Source organism: Erinaceus europaeus, chromosome 12 (assembly GCF_950295315.1).
Source record: "Erinaceus europaeus chromosome 12, mEriEur2.1, whole genome shotgun sequence".
Lineage (NCBI taxonomy): Eukaryota > Metazoa > Chordata > Mammalia > Eulipotyphla > Erinaceidae > Erinaceus > Erinaceus europaeus.
In genome coordinates, this window is record NC_080173.1 from 97,097,014 (window position 1) to 97,111,118 (window position 14,105).

Genomic DNA, 14,105 nt, shown 5'->3' on the forward strand with positions numbered 1-14,105 from the left:
CAGCCAGGAATTTTAATGCCGTGAGCAAGATGCCAGGAGACACTGAGCACCTCTTGTAGTGGCCTCTAGGCCAGAAGGTTTCAAGTCTAAGATGATGACCTGGAATTTGCCCTTCACCCTTGTTCCCCCTTTGATTGGCATCCTTGGTCCAAAGCTAATGTCTGGGGGTGGGAGGGAGTAGGCAGAACCTTCTTGACTCATCTCAGCCCAGAGGTGTGGCATCTAAATCCCAGCCACCTCACAGTGACACCCTAGAAACACTTGTTTTTCCTGAAATGATGATTGGAGACGTTTGGAGGCCTTAATAACACTATTCCCACCAGTCCAAGCAGACAGGAGCTGACAGCCCCAGCTTCTGTTGGGTGGTTCTGCTCCTGAACCTCCCCCCTGGTTTCTTTTTGTCTCTCCCTCCAGTGCCCCAAGCATCCTCTGTCCCTGGCCCCAGGGCATCTTGCCTGGCTTCATAGAGCCCTGCAGAAGGGAGGCAATGAGGCTAGCTCTCACCCCTCTCCGTAGATAAGGAGCCTGGGCTCAGCTTCTGCTCCTCCGTACCCATGCACCCTCCACCCTCCACCTAATCTGCTCACCTGGCAGCCCTGATCTTGGAAGGGAAATCAAGGTCTGGTCCTGACAACCTGCCTTATGCTGAGCAACAGGAGGGCACGCGTGTTGGACCCTCACCAGTTTCACCCCCTGTGCTTCCTGGTTTGAAATCAGGTGGTGGGAGCTGGAGAAGGTGCTGATTCCTCGGGGCCGAGCATGGGCGGAGGCAGGAGCTCCTGATGTCGGGGCCATCCTTACCATCTCTTCTGCTCTGAGTTGATTACCTGTGCACTTGAGGCCAGTCTGGGACTGGGTATTTGACTTCTGTGACTGTTTCAGAAAGGGCTGGGGACTTGGAGCAGCTGGTGGTCAAAAGTGTTCGATTCAGTCCGCTTTGAAGCCAGCACTCCCTCCCTCACACCCTGAATCCCACCTGGTAAGCTATAGCTTGAATCATGGAGACTTAGAGGCCCCGGAGGAGATAGCCCCACTCCTGGGCCCCACAGTAGCTGTAGCTTCAGCCAGGCAGCATCCTAATGGCATGTTCCTCCAAGCTGGGGCGCCCCTTGCCCAAAGGTGGGGGAGACTCCCGTCAGCCCTATCTCTCTGCCCACATGGCTTCCTGCCCTGCTTCCTCTGAATCTGCTGCCCCCTTGCTGCAGCCATACTACCTCCTACCCCCACCCCCCACACAGAACCTTCCTCAGTGACCCCAAGGGGATCTCTCCTCACATCCCTTCTGCAAATGTGGTCATGAATTCATCTGTGCTCCTCATGGCCCTTCCTCTGCCTTCACCCGTGCCAGCTCCCAGACCAGGGGCCAGTCCCGGGGAGACGAATTTACCCCAGCCTGTGAGCTGTGGCTGCAGCCAGGGAAGCTGTGCTGAGGCCCTCCCGCCAGGCTGATGCGATGCGGCTGGCTATCTTTCACGCAGAGTTACGTAAGCTTGAGTCAATTGGAGCTCAGAGCAGTTCATTGTGGGCTATTTTTAAGCTATAACATATCACAGCAGAGGGGTCACTGCACTGAGGCTTGCAGGGAAGGTTGTTTAAACATCCGTTATTTAAATTTCCCTGCGTCTTTAAGCTCAAAAGCTGCATCTTTGGCTGCTCCTGGATTGTGGTCTCCACACTGCACACCCCAGGTTATCTTCCCCACCCCACCCCCATGGGTCCTCCCAGGACTGAGTTCTCTGTACCTCAGGTGCTCTCCTTTGCAGCTAGGTATCCAGAGGTGTCCATTTCTTTAAAACACAGTGCTGCCTCCATAAAATAGGGGCACCTTGGCCAGGAGAGGGAGGCTTCAGAGAAGCAAGAGAGATGACTTCGCTAGGAAGGTCACCAGAGAAATACAGCTGCCTAGTACAGGGTGTAGTTGGACTGAGAATGCATCCTTCCTCCTCCACAAGGCCTGTTTCCCATTAATACCTAGGGGTTTGGGTCAGAAGACCCTTTGGGATTTTTTTTTTTTGCCTCCAGGGTTATTGCTGGGGCTCGGTGCCTGCACTACAAAGCCACTGCTCCTGGAGGCCATTTTTTCTTTTCTTTCTTTCTTTCTTTCTTTCCTTTCTCTCTTTCTTTCTTTTTTTTTATAATAGGATAGAGAGAAATCGAGAGGGGAGGGTAAGATAAGAGAGGGAGAGTAATACAGACACCTGCAGACCTGCTTCGCCACTTGTGAAGCAACTCCCCTGCAGGTGGGGAGCCGGGGGCTCGAACCGGGATCCTTAGCTGGTCCTTGAGCTTCATATTGTGCATGTTTAACCTAACGCACCACCACCTGGCCCCTGTGATTTTTTTCTTTTCTTTTAAAATATACTTATTTACTTTTTTAAAATTTATTTTGCCTCCAGGGTTATTGCTGGAGCCCGGTGCCTGCACTCCGAACCCACTGCTCCTGGAGGCCATTTCCCCCATTTTGTTGCCCTTGTTGTCTTTGTTGCTGTTGTTGTTGTTGGCTAGGACAAAGAGAAATCGAAAGAGGAAGGGAGGGCAAAGAGGGGGAGAGAAAGTTAAGACACCTGCAGACCTGCTTCGATGCTTGTGAAGCGACTCCCCTGCAGGTGGGGAGCCGGGGGCTCGAACTGGGATCCTTACACGAGTCTAAATTCTATCAGAGTGAAGCACAGAAAAATAAGTCTTGTTCTTTGTTTCATTAACAAGGTTGGCTTTCCTAGTGGGGGTTGTATTGTTGTGTGGAAAACTGAGAAATGTTATGCATGTACAAACTATTATATTCACTGTCAAGTGTAAAACATTAATCCCCAATAAAAGAAATAAATAAATACAAATAAAATAAAAACAAGTGGTTAGCTTTAAGGTTCCTCCTTCTCTTTTGTGTTTTTTTATATTATATTTTATTTTAATGAGAGAGAGCTTAGGGTGGTACTGGGGATTGAAACTGGGACCTCAGAGTCTAAAGCATGAATGTCTTCTGCTAAAAAAAAAAAAAAATCATGCTATCTCCCTAGCCCTCCTTTAAAAAATATTTATTAAAAGAGGGAAATGGTCTTTTATTTATTAAAGAGAGAGAAGCAGAACATCACTTGGTACATAGGATGCTGGGGGTGGAATTCAGTACTTCATGCTTAAGAGCCCAGTGCTATATCCACTGTGCCACCTCCCAGGCTGCTCTGAGGCTCCTTTTGACTCACAGTTGCTCAGATAGTTTCCAGAGCATAGTGAGGGCAAAGTATGAAGACTGAAGGTATGCAGGGCTAGGACAAGACAGAGCTGCCTCCTGAGAACACAATGAAATAGAAAATAGATCTGTGTTGGTGAATGGAGCCTTCTCCCTTGATGTCTTGTCTGCCATCACCACACTCCCCTCCTGTCTCGCCCCCATCCACCCCACCCTCAAGATTTTCTAAGTGGAAAATTCCAGGTTGACTCTCAGGGCAAAAGAGATTTTTTTTTTTTTTTGGTTGTTATTGTTTTTTTCCCCTTCTTTCTTTCAGTCTTTCTCTCTTACCTTTTATTTTATTTTAATGAGAGGGAAGTACAGGGGGAAAGATACAGACAAAGTACTGTCTAGCTCTAGCTTGTGGTGGGCTGAGGCCTGAACCTGGGATCTCAGAGTCTCAGGCATGATAGTCTTTGGTAAAACCATTATGCTATCTCTCCAGCCCTCTCTCTTCCTTTAAAAATATTTACTTATTGGGACCAGGCGGTGGTGCACTAGTTGAGTGCACAAATTAAAGTTACCTAAGGATCCAGCTTCAAGCCTCCTGGTCTCCGCCTGCAGGGAGGAAGCTTCACAAGTGGTGAAACAGTGCTGAAAGTGTCTTTCTCCCATTCTTTTAATTTTATTTTTACTTATTTAATGGATAGAGACAGAGAAAAATCAACAGGGGAGAGGGAGATAGAGAGATAGACACCTACAACACTGCTTCACAGCTCATGAAGCTTTCCTCCTGCAGATGGGAGCCAGGGGCTTGAACCCGACCTTTGTACATGATAATGTGTTCCCTCCACCAGTGCTCCACCACCTGGCCACTGGTATCTCTATTCCTCTCTGTCTCTCATCTTCCTTTTCAATTTCTTTGTCTCCATGAAAAATAAAAATAAAGTATATTTTTAGAAAGATTGTTTATTAACAGAGAGAGAAGAGAGGAGAGAGAAAAAGGAGGAGGAGGAGTAAAGAATCAGAATATCATTCTGACATATGTGATGTTGGAAGTCAAACTCACGACCTCATGCTTTTAAATCCAAAGCTCGAGCCACTGTGCTACTCTTTGGGTCTCAGAGTGGAAGGCTTAGAGTGGTGTTACACTTCCCGGCTTAGCTTCTCCAAGGGGGTTGGAGGCTTCCTCCCAGTGAAACATGAGGGGAGGCAGAGCCTGAGCCTGCACTGGAGAGGTGAGATGAATTTGCCCTCATAGAAGCTCCTTCAAGTTGCCTCTTGGCCTTACACAGCCCTCAGCCTGAGGAATGGGCTCAGCCAGGGGGAGGGGCTTTTCAGGTTGCCACAGCAACACGTTGGCCCTCCTCTCTTTTTAGAATCTGAAATAGAATTGGATGCCCTTCTCCCTTGGTGAGAGAATATTTAAAAACATGTGGGGGGGGGGGGTGGAGAGGGTACAGGGACAATATCCATGCTTGATCCCTGGGAGCTGGAAGAAAGGATCTGGGATCCCTCCCCTCAGCTAGATGAAGTGAAGTTGGCTTTAGCCAGCCAAGAATGCTGAGTACAAACGACTCAGCCTGCTCCCACAGGGTGTGAAGCTGGCCCATACTCAGTGCCACTAGGGATAGCATTGTCCATAGATTCCAACAAAGAAAATACCCTCACCCAAGCCACCTGCTAAGTTATTGGGAGGAGAAGCAGGTCTATGGGAGTGGGGGACTTAGACTCCAGTACTCCAAAGGGAGATGTGTTGGCTCCTGCCCAGCAAAGTCTATACCCACAAGGCCCTGGGCATGGTGCCCAGTGGTAGCACCACATGTTCCTGAAGCCCTTAGGCTGGTAACATGGCTTCAGATTCTGGCTGTTTTTCATAGATGAGACCTCTGTGAATTCTCTCTCCTCTCTGTATCTTGATTCCCTCAATTTGTAGAATAAATGTCTATCACTAAATGTGTGCTCAGTCTGGCATGGGAAAGTTCCAGTTAATACAAATCACTGCATTCACTCTTATTTTACCAGAGCACTGCTCGGCTCAGGCTTTTGGTGGTACAGGGGATTGAATTTAGGGCTTTTGGAGACATGGACATGAAAGTCTTTTTGCATAACCATCATGCTATCTCCCCTACCCTCCAGTCACTGTTTTTATTGCTGTACAGGCTGTTTGCTTTGCAGGTAGACAAAACAGCCTTTTTAGGAGTTGGGCAGCGGGTAGTGCAGCAGGTTAAGTGCACGTGGTGCAAAGCGCAAGGACCAACGTAAGGATCCCAGTTTGAGCCCCCGGCTCCCCACCTGCAGGGGAGTCTCTTCACAGGTGGTGAAGCAGGTCTGCAGGTGTCTATCTTTCTCTCCCCCTCTCTGTCTCCTCTCCTCTCTCTCTGTCCTATCCAACAATGACATCAATAACTACAACAACAACAAAAGCAACAAGGGCAACAAAAGAGAAAATAAATAAATAAATATAAAAATATTTTTTAAAAGGAGCCTTCTCTCTCTGGATTGCCTTCTTTGAGTCTTCCTCTTTTGGACCATATCCTCCGGCTGGCTCTCTTCCTTCCCCCAGGATACTGCAAAGATGCTATTCACAAAGGACCTCACACTGGAAAGGATTATTATTAAAGGAGGTGGGGAATGGCTCAGCAGTCAGACAGGCAGGGGGCTCTCAGGCCGTCCCCCCACACCTCCCCTCCCAGATCAGGCCAGAGCAAGTACTGCACAGGCATCAGAGGCTGCAACTAACAGCTCTGCTAAGTCTGTGTTGGTGAGAACAAAGCCCAGTTTGCTCAGGGCCGTGTGTGTGTGTGTGTGTGTGTGTGTGTGTGTGTGTGTGTGTGTAAGCAGACCTCATACCCTGGCTGTCCAGAGATATGTCCCCATTCTTAACTGAGGGCAGCATCTGGGGGACAGTCCCAGGGGGCCAGAGGCGTGGCTGAGTCAGGCTTTGCTCACTGCCAACTCAGGAAGGTGCAGATGCAGCATAGTGCCAGCCTTAGTCCCTGGTCACATCACTTCTCACCCTCCAGCCAGCTGTAAGCACTATTTTTAACCTCTGTGAAAACACTGCTTCCAAAGTCAAGCCCGCAGCTGTGTTCTCCACACACCTGTTACCTGGGTAGAAAGACTGAGGCCTGGAAGCACACAGTGTAGGAAGGCACAGGAAGGTGGAGGGAGGAGGTCCAGAGCTGAGAAGAGGAATCGGGGCTGATTCCACTCCAGGTCATACACCTGAGGCCGTGAGTACGTCCCCAGACTGCTGCTTCGGGCAGTCCCTGTGGCTGTGGTGCATGTCTGTGCTTGAGCTGACAGCCCAGGGAGGTCCTGCTCTTTGCTGCCCTCTATCCACCTGGGAAATGGAGGGAGAAACCAGCCACCTGGTCTACTAGGCTCCAATCCTGTGTTCCTACCACATTCAGCTCCTTATCCAGTTTGTCCTCATTGTAGACCCAGCTGCACCCACTGTGAATCCCATCTTGTACCCATCACACCACCAGTATATCCGGCTCTGTGTCCACACTGTGAGCACTGTGTCCCTACTGTGTGCCACTTGACTGACCCTGAGGCCCCTTGACTCAGATCTCTACCCCTCCCTTCTGGCCTAGGTGAAGGTGACACAATGTGACAAGGGCAGAACATTCTGACTTGTGGATTCTGAGGCCCCCACCCCCACCCTTGTTGCCCCCCAGCCCCCACCTCTGTAGAATACTGGTCCTGGGCTTCAGGGACATGTGGCTCTGAGGAGGGGGCTCTGTGAGGCGCAGGCAGAGAAGAACCATCTGGAGCAGCAAAGGCTGCCAAGAAGTTGCTGTCCCTAGAGTGGGAGCTGGGGAACTTGGGGGAGGGGAATTTGGGATTGAGCCTGGGTCCCTCACTCCCTTCTTCCTCCCAGAACTGAGTGACAAAGGGGCCTCCTGTCACATATTTGAAACCAGAACTCTGGGTCAGGGATTGAGTCTCGAGTTGCCACATGGGAAATGAGAAAGAGCCAAGTCTGGCATATGAGGTACACTGGGAGCCCAGGCATTTTCCACAGTGTCTCTCCAACCTACCTGTCTCCCTTGGCCTTCAACTGCCTCCCCTTCTGGGGCTTCTGCTTTTACTCCATGGGTAGCCTAGGCTAAGTGGCTGACTGGCAATTAAGGCAAGAGGAGGCTGGCTTAGAGGTGACAGATTTCACCCTGCACCCTGGGCCTTTCTGGCTCCCAAGGCTCCTAGGCAGGCCACTATTCCTCAGGGAGGGTGGGGAGGGGGGGGCCCCTGGCTGGGGGCTGTGATGTGTGGGGTTGCTATGGCAACAAAGTGGGGGCAGGGCACCTAGGGCATGGAGCAGGACTATGGAAGCCACCAAGAAGGTGGGGGGCCCTGATCCATCAGGCCCCCAGGGCCATTCCTCAGTCAGCAGCCAGGAGCTGGGGACTGACCCTAGAGGGCCCCAGGGATCATGGATAAACACAGGACCCATATACTTCAGGCAGGGGTTATCACTCTCCTCTGAGGCCATCATCAATGGGGCTTGTGGCCCAGTCTCCAAGGCCCATGCACCTGGCTCCATTCACCAGCTACTCCAGGACCCTGCCACGGTTAGCGCCCAGTATGGCAGTGAGAAAGCCTCCCAGGATGCCCTGAGACTCTCTTCTACCAACCTGTTTCCAAGCCCCATCCTGGGAGCCCATTCGCATCTTGTCATGGAGAGGGAGACCCTGGCCCTACCTGTGTGCACACACAGTGACAACACCAGCACCACAGCACAGTACGGACCCTACCGCTCCCAGCTCCAGGTGCTTATTGAGGGGCAGAGCAAAACTCCAGCGAAAGTCTTGGTAGGCTGGGGCAGAGGGCCCTGCAGCCCTGAACAGACATCCCCCTTGGCTATCCAGAAGAACCGATGGCTACCCTGTTTCCTTTCAGGGGCGGATGACTCAGCTGCAACCCAAGGCCCTTTGCTGGCTCCAGGTGAAGATAAAGGAGAGGGCAAATGCCCATGTCCAGTGGCGGCTCCTTCAGATTCAACTCAGGCCAATACTCCAGCACTGGACACAACCCCCAACTCGGGGGTAATTGAATCTTACACCTGTAACCTTAACCATGTGGCTAAGAACATTACCATCACCAAGACACCGGAGTCTCAAGATCTCCTGCTCAGAAGATGTGGCAACCACTGGTCCATCCTCATGGAGTCTCCCCACCTGGTCAGCTCCTGCCAGGACAAAGAACATTCCCATTCTCAAGAGGAGTCTCCTACCCAAGCACAAACTCCACAAGAGTGTTCCAACCCTTCCCAGGAGCTTAATACTATTAAAAGTAAGGAGCTGGAGAGCCCGGTGGAGAAGGTCTTGGCTTGTACCTCAGTGCCAGGTAGCCCAATGTCATGTGAAAAATCCCTGGACACCCCCAAGAAGAGTTGCCCAGTGACCTGCCGCTCTCAGCCAGACCAGCAGCCTCTAGAAGTCTGCAACAACACCAGCTCCAGTGAGCGGCCGTCTGCCTACCAAGCACCCTGCCAGAAGCAGCTTCCTGTCCCAGCTCCTGAGGAACCCACCCAAGTACCCTCCTCCTTTGCCCCTGCCTACCAGCTCCAGAATGCTGTGGAAGACCACGTGCTGGTGTTTGATATGGCCACGGGAAACACCAGAGTGGGGTTATTGTGCCATGACCCTATGGGCTCCCGGGCAGTGCTGGTGGGCCTCATGCCGTCTATTTATGTAGCTGAAAATGTGCTGTCCACCCAGCCAGTGACTATGCCCATCCTTTCTCCTGACAACAGTCATTCCAACTATTGGTCCACCTCACCCATGATTTCCAGCCCCGTGCCCTCCAGCATCTCATCTGGTAGCTACCGAGAAGTGACCCTGATGCCCAAAGCGGGCCGACTCCATCTGGAGCCGCAGAACTTCCCTGGCTCCGAGACACCCATCAGAGCTGGGATGCTCCCTGGGCCTGTCCCACTGGGGATGCCCCTCCAATTTGGTGAGAGGATACTGAGTCACGCCCATAATTCTGGATGGTCTGAACCTGATGCTGAAAAAAATGAATCTCCTCGCACCATCTGGACACAGCAAGGTTCCAGGATGCAGGACACCTCTGCAGTCCGGGAGAAGAAACTACAGTGGGCTAGCTCAGAGCTGACCCTGGATCCTGCTACGCTGGCCAAATCCCAGGAGGTGCCCAAAGCTCAGCTCCAAGAGGATTCAGGCAGCTGCAAGCAGAAAGAGGATGTTACTATTCACTCTGACAGCACTCGGGCCAGAGCTGAGCAGCCCTCGCCAGGTGAGAAGCTTGCCCCTGCCAGGGAGATGCCCCTTGCCAGCCTGACTCCTCCAAATGGCCAGTGTCCCTCTGCTGAGCAGCCCCCTCCTACCCAGCAGAGCCTGCTTCCTAACTGGCCCTGTCTCCCTGGGCCCCATCTTGCCAAGCAGCTCTCTTTCACTGCGGAGTCTCCCTGTCCTGAATCTCCCTTCATCAGAGAGTCCGTTCTCTCAAGCGGGGTCCCCACCACCACCGAGCCTGGCCAGCCCTCCACTCTGTGCCCGGAAGGGAAGCCTTTGGACCTGCCAACCCACGTGGGGATACTTCGGACGCCCCTTGTTCCTGAGGAGGCCTGTGTCTATGTGAGCAGAGACAAGGCCAGCCTCGGCGATGCTCGAAGTTCCAGCACACCTAGGGTGTCATGGCAGCCTGACATCTGCCCCAGCGTCCAGCAAGACCAGCTTTCCCTGATCACACTCACCACACCTGATGCTGGCTGCAAGGTCTTGCCCTTGGCTGTGGTGGGCCCCGAGACCCAGGGCCCCCAGTTCAAGCTGACAGCCAAGGACATTACACACTCTTCAGTGGTTGCACATCTTGGCCTGCTCCGTGGGGCCTGCTACGAGCTGGTGTCTCCCGTGGATGTCCTGCCGATGCAGTCCTCCGTGATCTGTCGCCGTCACACGCTGGGCCCCTACCAGGGCATGGCAGCTGTGGTGATTGACACAGGGACAGGCTTCACCAAATGTGGACTGGCTGGAGGGGAACACGTCCTCAGTGTTCTTCCCTCCCGAGTCCAGCTGCTGCAGCACCAGGGCCAAGGCCAGCCCCGGTATACGGTGCCTGCGAACCAGGAGGGCTCCTACTCAGTGCTGAATCGAGGCGTGGTCTCGGACTGGGATGCCCTGGAGGTACTGTGGCAGCACCTCTTCTACTGCAGGCTGGGCATGCAGCCCGAGAAACTGGCCGTGCTTGTGGCTGACTCGCCCATCTCCCCACGCACCAATAGGGAAAAAGTGGCTGAAATACTCTTTGAACGCTTCCACGTGCCAGCCATGCAGACGGTGCATCAGGCCCTGCTGGCACTCTATGCTTATGGGCGCACTAGTGGACTGGTGGTGGGCAGCGGCCAGGGCACCTCCTACGTGGCACCCATCCTCACCGGGCACCTGGCCCCACTTGACACTTACCGTCTGGATGTGGCTGGTTGTGACCTCACTGAGTCCCTGGCTCAGCTGTTGCTGGCAGGCGGCCACTCACCTCTCAAAACAGAGCTAGTCAACCAGATTAAAGAGACCTGCTGTTATGTGGCCATGGATATGGCAGCTGAGATGGCCCGCACCCAGTCCTGTGCCCGTGTGGATTTCGTGCTCCCCGACAAGCAGGTCATCACGCTTGGCTCTGAGCGCTTCTGTTGCCCGGAAGCCCTTTTCCAGCCCAGTTTGCTGGGTGTCAACCAGCCTGGCCTCCCACAACTGGCCCTTTTAAGCATTAGCCGGCTGGAGGCCAAACAGCAGGAGCAGCTGCTGGCCAACGTCGTGCTGGATGGTGGCAGCACTCTGGTGAATGGCTTTCCTGGGCGCCTGAGACGGGAGCTGGGCCCCCACGCTACTGTGCTGGGTGCTCCTCACCGAGCTGTTGCTGCTTGTCTTGGAGGCTCCATCATGGCGTCACGGGACTCTTTCCAGAGCCTGTGGCTCAGCCGCCGTGAGTATGAGGAGGAGGGCCCGTGGGCCATCTACAAGTACCGGCTCTGAGCACATAAAATTCTGGGTCTGCTTACCTGGTGCACTAGATGTTTTAGGCACAGTGCCACACAGCACAGGGGAGAGCAGGGGTGTGGGCACAGGTGAGGTCAGGGATGGGGACCCTGGCACTCCCGAGGCACACGGGGCCTCTGTGCGCACTGGAGCTCCACGGGTTCTGGCGGTCCCCTCCTTTCCAGGGACCCCCAAAGTCTCTTGGCTGGCATTGGCTCTGGTCTGGCTTGACCTTTACTGCACCCCAAGGGCAACCACAGAGCGTGGCTGCTGTGGGTTTTGCCCTGTTGCCCTGGTGACAAGCGCAATTACCCTTGATTGCCAGCTGGTTGCCATGGTGATTTCAAACATAATGTAATAACCCACACAGCCTGAAGTGAGTCATGAAGTGGGGAGCAGCCCCCTCCCCTAGCTCAAAGGGAAAAGCTTGCGAGCCCTCTGCAGGGGGGCTGAGGTCAAGAACAGAACAGAAGAGCCATTCTAAAGATGTATACAAATAGTTTGTATACAAACAGCTTTGTGTTGCCCCCGAAGGAGAGTCCCTACCAGAGTCCGGTTTTCTTGGGGCAGCTGACCTGATTAGGTGGTGCCACTTGAGTCTGCAGCAACTTTTGCTGTGCACTCTCAGAACGTCAGAACGTCAGGGTGTAGATGTGTCGGCCTTTGGTGCCTTGGGCCAAGGATCGGTGTGTGTGTGGGGGGGGTGAGAGGGAAGATAAGTTTGGGGTACTTGACGGGAGGTTTCTGAGTAGGGATATCAAATTTGTCCTGATTTGTAGGCTCTGTAGATATGGAGGCTTACACATTATCCTGCCTCAACAACCATCTCACTCTGGTAGGAGTCAGAAGGATTAACTCTGGACTCTCTCCTCCTCCTGAGCCTCGAAACCTAGACAATCTCTAGCCATAGGGTGCTCAGAGTCCAGGCCCCTCAGGGGGTCCTCACAGAGGCTACTGGGCAATGCTAATGCCACTTGCCCCTGCTTCCTGACCCCTAACCAACCCCCCATGACCAGTTGGGAGGTTAGAAGCCACGACACTTGACCCCATCTAGTTCTGAATAGTATGTGGACTCATATTGGAGCAACACATGACCTGGAAGAACTGATAGGTTGCATTCCACTGGTGGCCTGCTTTCTGCCCAGAGGCTTGCTGGAGGTTAGAATCAAAGCACTGTCATTGGCCCCACTCTGTGGTTCTCTGGCTGGGGTCTGAGAGTTAAACTATCCGCAGTCCAACCCTGGCTATTTCCCCTGCTCACCCCCCCCCCACACACACACACACGAGAGTGAGGTGCTGCCCTGGGTGGAGAGCCTAGACTATAGGTGATGTAGAGCCATCCAAGCCCTTGCCAGCCTCCTTGCACACCTGATCCCATGTCTTGCCCTTGTGCCCTGGTCCAGCCTCCACAGTTCTGAGGTCAGTGTTGGGCAGGAAGGGGAGCAGTAGCTCCAGGGAACCAGCTATAATGAGGGCACAAGCAAGCACGCCTGGGTGCACACAGAACGCAGGCACACGTGCCCTGGGCACCACTGCACAGACTGTGCTGCTGCCATCTCCTCTGGCATAAGCACACAGACACACACTCACACGTGTGCACACATACCCTGCCACGTGCTCTCACCCACAGGCACATGGCATGCATGCAAGACCAGGAAGAGGTGGGGCACTGCCAGCAGCAGGCAGGGCTTCTGGGGAGCCGCTCCTGTCCATATCTCTAAATCCTCGACTACAGCTTCTCCTGTAACCCAGACCTGAACAGGCATGATCTTCAGGAAAGACATAATATACATATGTGACCAGTGTGAGGTCTGTGTTTCACAACTGGGTGGCACCAAACAACTCAGAGAACTGCTGTTGCAGGGGCCACAGGCAGACAGCCGGAAGGACTGAGAGCCAGGCCATTTGTTCTCTCTGTGGCCATAGACTGAGGTGAGACTCGGATTCTGCCCTGCTGATGCCTAGGCTGCCAGGAGATTCCTACTCTGAGAGGGTTAGTGCCGTGACCAAGAGCCCATGGAGCCTGGAGCTGGCTCTAAAGTCAGGGCAGGAATGTGAAGAGTCCCTCAGCACCTCATTGGGAGGAGCATGTTGAGGGGTATTGTTTAAGAGGTCACTCCTAGCGCCAGCCCCAGATTCCTCATTTGGGCAGTTACCTCTGTCTGCAGCCACGGGGAGCCATGCAGGGAGTATCCACTCGGCACGATGCCACCCAGAATGTCAGGGTGGTGGGGGTGAGGGTGGTCAGAAGGTTTACTGGGAGGGCTGAAGTGAGGGAGTGCCCAGCTCTAGGAACTGAGAAGCTGAAGTCTGGTCTTCAGGGAGCCAAAGAGATAGCTCACCAGGTAAGGTGCCTGCATCGAAGCCTGGCACCACAGAGGAGGTGCTGTGCCAATGGAGGATGTATCGCTACCATGTCTCTCCCTACACCCTGTCTCTCTGAGTAAAATAAGTGGGTCAGTGTGGTGAGATTGTGCATATGAAAGACCCTGGTTGCAACAAGGAAAAAGAGGAAGAGAGGGAGAGGGAGAGGGAGAGGGTGGAAGAGAGGGAGAGGGAGAGGGGAAAAGGAGCTACCTTCAGGATGGTTCTCAGAATTTATGAGAGGTGAGGCAAGCACCGAGTCCATGGGCCTCTGCAGCAGAGGGGATCAGAATGGCTAAGAGTAAGTTCCAATGGGGGAATTTTCAGCCGCCTCCAGTGGGATGGGGAGTGGGGGGCTGCAGGGGTTCTGCTGCTCTAGTTCCCCTGCAGCTCCGTATCCCAGCCCAGGTCACCAAAGAGACGCTGCCCATGACACACGTGTGGGTGGTAGACTGGGAAGAAAGCAGAATCCACGCTGAACACACAGGCGGCTAGTGATGAGACACACAGAGAAGAGGAGCATCACTATGACATACGTGTCGGCAGAGACTGCACTCAGGAACCTGAGCTGA

General features: G+C 53.5%; 1 protein-coding gene and 1 long non-coding RNA gene across 2 annotated transcripts; one reads left to right on the plus strand and one right to left on the minus strand.

The window, feature by feature from the left end:
* Positions 1–3,059: 3,059 nt before the first annotated feature.
* LOC132542096 (uncharacterized) lies at positions 3,060–7,339 on the minus strand. The gene is made up of 3 exons (XR_009553243.1): positions 7,213–7,339; positions 6,268–6,509; positions 3,060–3,283 (listed from the first exon to the last, which is right to left on the minus strand). It is a non-coding gene; the product is annotated as an uncharacterized LOC132542096 (long non-coding RNA).
* Positions 7,340–7,483: 144 nt separating this feature from the next.
* On the plus strand, positions 7,484–11,191 carry LOC103117290 (uncharacterized). Its single transcript, XM_007527321.2, has one exon. It carries the CDS (start codon positions 7,498–7,500, stop codon positions 11,164–11,166), a length of 3,669 nt encoding a protein of 1,222 aa, XP_007527383.2. The 5' UTR covers positions 7,484–7,497; the 3' UTR covers positions 11,167–11,191.
* Positions 11,192–14,105: the final 2,914 nt, after the last annotated feature.